We start from the raw sequence: 8,869 nt of genomic DNA, 5'->3' as shown, positions 1-8,869 counted from the left end.
TTCGCAAGATTCCAAATGCCTGTAACTCTAACTTCAAACGTAAACAACGCATCTTACCTGATAACAGTCCACACAGCAAGGATGCACAGTCCAGACAAGCAAGCCACCAAATATATACTATATTATAAACACTGGGTTATAGATTGAAAACATTTTTTGCGATTTTATTAAACATGTGAAAAATATCTGGCACTTAATGTAATTTTCTTTTCCCAAATGATCGAACGCATCTCTCTAATCTCTGATTATTACTAGTTAATAAACTGTAAAAATTTCAAAACTCGATTTCTCCGCGGTAGAGAGTAAACACACATACTGACCAAACGAGAGAGTAAACACACATACTGACCAATCGTTTGTCGAGAACAAATGATTGCGTTTCAGTTTTAGTTTTCATCCTTCTGGAAGTACTTGTAATAGGCCTGGATCACGTTCTCTTTCAGCTTGTGAAACACCCTTGGAACAACCCTGGAGACCAGCCACTCGATGCCAGTACTTGGAAGGCATCCGTTGTAGTTGTTGTTTGTTAATCCAAACACCTGACACTTTGTTTGTGGTTCTTTCTCGTCTGGAATTGCAATGTAGAAATTGCCGCCATTTGTCGCTCTGACAAGATTATCTCCACCCTCCGGCTTGGAAGGGTGAGTGGCGTTTTTCACAAACATTGCATACGCTTTCTTGCCATACCAATCGACTTCTCTAGTGGGCGAGACAAACAGAACGAAATCTCGATCGCTTAGAGGCCAAGATAATTCAGCTCGCGTGAATACGATGCGCCCCTCATCTGGTGTGACTTCCAAAGTTTCAAGGTCTTTGAAAGCTTCATCCCATTTGGTACGCAAATCCATGTTTGAAGGGTGCATCATTTCAGCGAATTTCTCCGCAGACATTGGCATATCTTGAAACATGAAGAGTATTTTGTCTGGGACCTCTTCTTCTGGGAATGTTTTACTCCATGAGTTGAATCCGGGAACTTTGTACCTACCATTCCAACCGCCCTTCTCAAGGTCTTCCATGAACCATTTGGCTCTATCAACCTCTTTCTGGAAGTCTAAGGATGGAAATAATTGTTGTTTGGACTGCATAGCAACGAACTCAGCAAACCTGCGAAAACAGGGCACACAGAACAATCATTTGCTGTATACCACTTGATTGAGACATTCCAAAGAGCAGTTTGCCACTTAGGAATTAAGAGGGACTTTGGCCCACAACTGTCACGGCAAAAGAAATTACCTCACGGCAAAAAAAATTAGCCTACGGCAAAAGAAATTACCTCACGGCAAAAGAAATTAGCCCACGGCAAAATAAATTACCTCGCGGCAAAAGAAATTAGCCCACGGCAAAAGAAAATAGTTCACGGCAAAGGAAATTAGCCCACGTAAAAAGAAAAGTGCTTGCGGCAAAAGAAAATACTTAGCTCCTGCAGCACGAACCTCACAGTTACAGAGCGGAGCGAAGCGATAACAAAAACACAGCCTTTACTAAAGCAGACTTAAACCCTCAATTTCACGCATTGCATAGGTCCCTAAGAAGCTCTAAGAAGCTACAATGCTAAAGAAAGGATCAAAAGACAAATAGCCGTGACACGAAACACAACCCCTTGCCACAAAAACTTGTGATACAAAAACTGCAAGATAAAGATTATTTGTTCCTTTGATATAACGGGTAATTACAGTGATCCTATGTGAAAATATAACTGATTCACTTAGTATGAATATTCCCTGCTGTCTTTGTTTCATGTTAAAGATTATTGCACGGCTCAAATCCTGTCCTTACAGTAGGTAACAAGAGAAGCTGTACTTTCCCCAAACGCACTGAAACGAGCCAAACCAAACTTGAAACAAATGCCTCAAAGGGCATAACAACGACAGTCGCTAAACAGAAACAACAAGAGGTCTAACAAACAGAACGCATAACCCAGACCCCGCCGGACCTTTGAATACAAAACATGCGGCAAATTCAATCAGTGCTTGGTGTGCGGACTCACTTCAACCCACTAAAAACTTTCCAATACACGCACTTCTCTTCATGTCACCCTACTGGTGTTAAAAGAGGATTTGCCAAAGGGGAGGTCTTTAGACTGCTGTGAACAAACTCCTCTAAAAGGCAATTCGAGGAGAACATGAATAACTTCAAAGCAAACCTAGATAGATAACCGAGATAGGCTACCCAGAAAACGTCATTAAAAAAACACTCTCAGAAGTTAACTTTGAGGACAGCGGACGAGCTCTCCTACAAAAAGAAAAAGAAAACAAACGAATCTTGTCTTTCGTAACTCAATATCAACCATGTTAATAGAAGAAAATCCAGCACCAACAGGAATTTAAAAGGGAACACCGCTCATTTCATACAGGAAAGGGTGTTCCCTGAAAGATGTTCTCGAGAGGGCAAAACTTTGATGAAGGTTTAAACACGCACGTGAGAGCTGTCAAACCCATTATTAGCAGGGCTCGTGTTATTAGTCATGGGTTTCCATATCCCATGATGAACTACGAGCAAAAACTCGACCCAAGCCCCCACGTCCCCTTTCCCTTTTGCCGTGAGCTATTTTCTTTTGCTCGTAATTTCCAAGTGGCAAACTGCCCGTGTGTAATTTCTCAACAATTCACAACAACATTTTAACGGATTTTTCAAGAAAAGAGTTTATGGAGAGTTTATGAAGCAAGAAAACGCCAAGAAAAAGAAGGCATGAATGCGTCATAGATGCGTCATAGGGGGAGCAGGGTTGGCGCAGTGGTGAGAGCACTTGCCGCCCATCATTGTGGCCCGGATTCGATTACCAGAGTTGACGCCATATCTGGGTTGAATATGTTGTTGGTTCTCGTCCCTGCTCCTTGCGGGTTTTTCTCCGGGTACTCCAGTTTTCCTCCCTCCACAAAAACCAACATTTTCAAATTCCAATTCAGCCTGGAAACAGTGGACGAAAAGCCACTCTGTGGATGTGTCACTGAAATTCCCATTTATTTTATTTATTTATTTATTTATTTATTTGTTTATTTTACTTAAGATTATTTGAAGGAAGATTTTGTCAAACAACGTAATCATTTGCCATTTCATTGCATCCAGTGGCTTGCATGGTCCGATTACTATTTCATGCATCGCTAAGCAGTTTGCAAATTATTACATACGGTAGAATTTAGACTACGATATCCTGCAAAACGACCCCATTCCTTTCAGTTTAACTGGCTTGAAAATCGATTTCAACGCGCCGAGGCGAGCTTAGCGATGGAGTAAAATGGTCAATTAGTTGACTTTGATGCCTTGAAATCCTGTCATATAATAATTTTATTGGCGTCTCTTTGATCAACTTTATGCACCTCGTTTGAAGGCAGTTAGTTGTGTGTTCCCTCAATTCGTAACCACTATAAACTGAAGCCTCCAGCAGGGTTTTCAAAAGCACCCGACGCCCGACGCAAGTCACCGGCTACTTTTAGCGTTTGCGCCGGGTACTTTTTGTCTCCAAAGTGTGAATTTATGTCAATAACGTAGCTGATTACGGACGTCGATATTTTGCCCAGATTTTAATTCTAATTGTTATAATTGATAGTTATATACATCTTCTTCATGTTCATTAACTACTATCCAGCGTTGTTTTTAGGTTGTTTCAACGACATTTAACATGAACCGGAAATTATTTGAGGTTGTTGTTGTCAACTGAATGAAAAGCTTTGCAGCATTTTGCATTTTATCTGACTGAGTAACGTTATTGTGATGATTATTGATAGAAATGCTGATCAAGTGATTGATCAATTGTATGAAAAGCATTGCAACATTTTATTACTGTTATCAAATCGTTGATTGTTCCAAAATTTGTTTACGTGGCATCATTATTAACAATTCCAAAGTGGGCGGTTCAAGAATTGAACAGATTGATATTTAAATTCCTATGGAGAGGTGTTGACAAGGTTACACGTTTGTCAACAATAAATGACTACCAAAAAAGTGGATTGAAAATGATTGACCTAGAAACGATGGTCAAATCTTTAAGACTTGCCTGACTAAAGAGAATCTTCAGCGAAAACGACAGCACATGGAAGAATTACTTGCGTTATCAACTTAAAAGTTTCGGGGGCCTCTTTCTATTTCATTGTAACTATGATGTAAAAGACGTTCTTATCAAATCACCTTTTTACTCCGAGCTGCTTCAATGGTGGGTCGATTTTCGTGACGACTTTTCTACAGATAAAATGCGGTATAATATTATTTGGAATAATAAAGACATTAGGATAAATAATAAGCCAATTCTTTACAAAACATTTTTCGACAATGGTTTTCTTCTGGTTTCCGATCTTCGATTTGATTTAAGTATTGCAGAGTCGCATAGTATCATTATAAGAAAGATTGAAAAAAACAATTTCTTAGTATGGGCAGGTCTCAGACATGCTGTACCGTCCCAGTTAAAAGTTAATTCTAGAACAACTGATCACACCTTTTTAACAATGCCACCCTCCGTGATAATTAAGAATAACGATTTTGATATTTTAAAGAAGAAATCAAAAGATTATTATTCATTGCTCATAAGTAAAAAGGCACAGCTTTCTAAAAATACCTCAACTTTAAAACGGGATTTTAATCTGACTGAAGATCAGCTAGAAAAAGCATTTCTTTTACCACACATCATATGCTCTGAATTCTATGTTAAGGCCTTTCAGTACAAGGTCCTTAACTCCATATTATATACTAACACTAAGTGATATAAAATAGGATATATTACCGATGATAAATGCTCCTTTTGTAAGTCTAAACCGGAAACCCTTATCCACCTTCTTTTTGACTGTGTATATGCAAAACTTTTCTGGAAGGATTTTGAATGTTATTATTACTCGTTGTCAAATGAATTGATCAGTCTTAGTCTAAAGGATGTGCTATTAGGTATAATAGCCGTACAATGCCCTTTACTGAACTACTTTCTACTAATAGCCAAACTATATATATGGGATTGCAGAAGATCACAAACTCGTCCAATTATTGCTGGGTTTAAGTTAAGGATTAATAATTAAATTCGAAACAGAAAAATATATTTGTACCAAAAATAGAACTTTAAGTGAATTTTATAAAAAATGGGCGATAATGTGCACCGCGTAACGTTTTATTATTATTATTATTATTATTATTATTATTATTATTATTATTATTGTTATTATTATTATTATTATTATTATTATTATTATTATCATTTTTGTTTTTGTAATACACGTAGTTTGAATTTCCGTTGACAATTTTTCACGCAGTCTAGGCCGTTCAGTTCTCTTTACTTATCCTTCTAAATAAAAAGAAAAACACTTATACTTAATCTATATATAATCCTTTTATATTTTTCTGTTACCATTGTGTTTATAGTGTTAGTATTGTAAATTATGTTAGTAATCACTTTAGTTTAAGTTATTAGTCGCCAAATAATTGTAATTGTAACTTTTTTTTCTTCTTTCTATGTATAAAAAAAAATGTAATGCGTACGGTGTTGTAAGTAGTGTAAGCACTGTAAGTTGTGTAAAGTAACATTTTGTAAGTAATGTTCGTGTTGTAAATAAAGTATATATATAAAAAAAAAATTGCAACATTTTATATAAATAATACGTCTAAGTGAAGTAAAATTAGTGAGTACTCAATTCAGATTTCAGCAAGCCATGTATTGACTGAATAAAAATCATTGCTGCATTTATCTGAGTGATATTTTGAAGAAAACTCTTTTTTATAATTCAGTTTACAATGACCTCCAAACAAACACTTTTGCCCTGAAAATGCAACAGAATGCATCTCTGGGTATGCAAAATTAAAAAATTTGCCGTGACCACCCCCCCCCCCCCCTTCCCCAGCAGGAGGGGGTACCCTCCCCCAGTGCGGCTTTCGCCGCACGGCACCGCTAACGCGGTGCAATTGTATTCAGCCTACTTTCACATTTCCTCCTGGTACATTTTTTCATTTTGAAAACCCTGGGCCTCCTTTGTTTTGCTTTTGTCCTATTCCTGACGAAAAAACAGTTGAAAATGCCTAAAACCGCTCCATTTTTCGGCTGCAAGAATTGTGGCTTAGTGTAACGTGACTTGAAATGAACACGTCTCGCAATTTATTTGTTGCCGCAATCGTTGCGAGAAGTTTTTAGAAGTCGATTCTACTCCTCCCAACATGCCTAGCTGTTTAAAAACAACTAATATCAGAACATTTGCCGATGACACAATACTTTTCTACTCTTGTAATATTCCACAAGAACTTAAAAAAACTCTAATTGAAGAATTCACTATCTTCCTAGTTACTGCTCAGCTAATAAGCTTTCTGTCAACTTTAACAAAACCCACTACATGGTAATTTCTTCAGCTCACAAATTAATTGACCTTGATTTACATGATATTAAGGACGGTGCCTACTAATACCGAAGTATTTTTGCGCGGTTTATCACTATGCGGGAAAAGCCAATCTCATCAAGGGCGACTGAAATCCAAAAAGAAAATTGGGGGTAACCAAGCATTTCTTAGAGATAATTAAGCAATAATATCTCAAAAAAGCGCCAAAATGTAAAGCAATCTATGGGATTTTTTTCCTAAATTGAAGCTTAATTATCTCTGAAAAATACATGGTTACCCCCAATTTTCTTTCGAGATACCAAAAGCATTTGCTAAGTTCCATTTTCTCCGTATAGTTTTAAACCGCGGAGAAAATATCCCTGTATTAGCAGGCACCACCCATAGGAAACCCGAGTATCTCGAGATGCGCAGAACGTTACGCAGTAACAATAGTAGGCACCGTCCTTAAAGAAAAAATTCTGTGGGTCTCCATTAACAAAAACCTCAACCGCGTGCCCCATATTCAACACATTAACAGCAAAGTATATAAAAATTTAGGAATTCTACGACGATCGACATTATTACCTTTAAACGCCCTAAAGCAAATATATTACTCACTTATATATTCTATAATATTCTTATATATTCCTATCTCCACCATCGGTATAATGAGCTGAGGGCTAATACATATCCAATTCGATTGATCAATATTAAAACAAAGCCCATGAATAAATATTTGTGTTTCATTTTCTTTTGTCATAATAAACAAAGTTTTACACTTAACTATAAACTTTTAGATGTGTTGACCTTAGACAATATTTTAATTTACAAGTCTCTATTTGGGGCGACCCTAAAAGCCGGAATGGCGCAACGGCGGAATTTTCCGCTATTCCACCGTTCCTGCTTTTCAAGTAGGGTCGCCACTCTATTTGCTCATAAAATCTCTCAAAATAAAACAAACATTCCCGAAGCATTTCGAAACTACCTTATAAAGGTGTTTGATATTCACCTGTACAATACCAGATCACGTTGCTGCACATTTTAATTTCATACCAAATGTGAGAACATATTATGGCAATCATACATTGAAGTTTGCCCTTGCCAAAATTTAACAGGAGATTCTTACTGACGTAAAAACGATCAGCTATTGCCAGTTCAAGAAACAATATAAAAAACCTGCTAAGCTCTCAAAGTAAGTAACGCACATGAAATATTTCTCCACAGCTAACCCATGGCATTAATACTTCACCTTAATATTTAAATTCATGTATACGGTGGTTTGCTTGCTGCTCTTACCGCCGCACACTTCCCCCCAAAGTCATTTATTCTCGTCTTTTTTCTTTATTACACTTTGTAAATTTAACAAAATGTCTAAGTGTGAATAAACTGAACTGAACTGCAACGGTAGCTGTAACAAAACCGTGCCGGGCGAGACATGTTCATCAACTGCGCACTCGGTCTGTGCAACTTAGTCAGCGACGACAGCTTTACCCTTCTTTATGGCAGCCGATATAACCTAAAAGAACTTAATACAATCAACTCTTGCTTTGCGGACACCTCGCTAGAATGGACACCCAGATAATACGGACAGCAGCTAAATCTCAGGCAAAAATATATTACAGACGTTTGACTGAAATAAATTCCCGCTATGACAGACTCTCTCTATTAAGGACACTAACTCGCGGTCCCGAAAGTGTCCGCAATAAAGGGAGTTGACTGTATACCGAAAATTGTTTCTTCATAAAAGTACAGTATAGATGAGGGAAAAATCGAAAAGAAAACTTTACTTACTTCAAAAAAGAAAACGACTAACCTCGGAGGTTCGGACGTACGCGTCTTGGGCAAAACTGTATGCTTTGCAAAACGCAGCCTTTGCAATAAGCGTGTCCTTGAGGTTTTGTGCCCTTTTTTCTGTTTGACCGTGCGGAAATTGGGACGAGAGAGAAAAAGACAAAGGAGGCGGCGAGGGGAGAGGAGAGAGATGAAATGCGTTTTCCTTTTTCAACGACATTTGACATGAACGAACTGAAGACGGTAAGATATTCGTAAAAAATACACCAAGACCGAAGCAACCAGCTCCATGATACCCAGGCGAAACTGAAGAAGATGTTGTGGTTCCATTAAGTTTGGACAGAACCAAGACGCAATAGAACGCAACCAAAGCCAACCTCGTTCCCAGGGCCTTTTCCCAAGCTAGGGAAAAGGCCCTGGGAACGAGGTTGCAACCAAAGCGAGAACCCTTAGCGACGTGTGCATTCTCGACGCCACCCTGAAGGCATGCTTCAAGTAACGTCAACGATAACGATTCTCATATATCTTGCCTTGACTATTTTATGCTTTAGCATTTGAATTTCTTTCTTTGGCATCGTTGTTAAGGGGGATAAGGAGCTTTTACTCAATCTCGTATCCAATCTCGTACCCAGAGTCTTCAGGCTTTTTGGTCAGCGGGGCAACGCCGGGAAGACTCTGGGGACATCGAATTTTATTACCGCAAGATTTCTGCGGTAAAACAATGGAAACCGTTACGGAACAGCCAATCAAAAAAATTGAATTTTTTCGATGTCCCCAGAGTCTTCCCGGCGTTGCCC

General features: G+C 38.2%; 1 protein-coding gene across 3 annotated transcripts; it reads right to left on the bottom strand.

Annotated features, from left to right (window-relative positions):
- Positions 1 to 258: 258 nt before the first annotated feature.
- Positions 259 to 8,337, bottom strand: LOC146480011 (uncharacterized). Of its 3 annotated transcripts, none has more exons than XM_085110103.1 (2): positions 8,095 to 8,337; positions 259 to 1,051 (listed from the first exon to the last, which is right to left on the bottom strand). In XM_085110103.1, exons 1-2 carry the CDS (start codon positions 8,297 to 8,299, stop codon positions 387 to 389), a joined length of 870 nt encoding a protein of 289 aa, XP_084966229.1. In that variant the 5' UTR covers positions 8,300 to 8,337; the 3' UTR covers positions 259 to 386. The 3 variants fall into 3 exon arrangements, with proteins under 3 accessions (XP_084966229.1, XP_084966230.1, XP_084966231.1); XM_085110104.1 differs by having other exon boundaries at positions 259 to 1,104; positions 8,095 to 8,222; XM_085110105.1 differs by having other exon boundaries at positions 259 to 1,104; positions 8,073 to 8,159.
- Between the last annotated feature and the right edge of the window lie 532 nt (positions 8,338 to 8,869).

The sequence above is a fragment of the Pavona decussata genome, unplaced genomic scaffold, assembly GCF_977016875.1.
Source record: "Pavona decussata unplaced genomic scaffold, jaPavDecu1.1 SCAFFOLD_56, whole genome shotgun sequence".
NCBI lineage: Eukaryota > Metazoa > Cnidaria > Anthozoa > Scleractinia > Agariciidae > Pavona > Pavona decussata.
Note: the sequence above shows the minus strand (reverse complement) of the source record. Positions and strands in the feature narration are given on the sequence as shown.

Coding starts and splice junctions, on each gene's coding strand:
- LOC146480011 (XM_085110103.1), bottom strand. CDS start 8,299: ATGTCAAATGTCGTTGAAAAAGGAAAACGCATTTCATCTCTCTCCTCT. Junction 1,052..8,094: donor CGTACGTCCGAACCTCCGAG/GTTAGTCGTTTT, acceptor TTCCATCCTTAG/ACTTCCAGAAAGAGGTTGAT.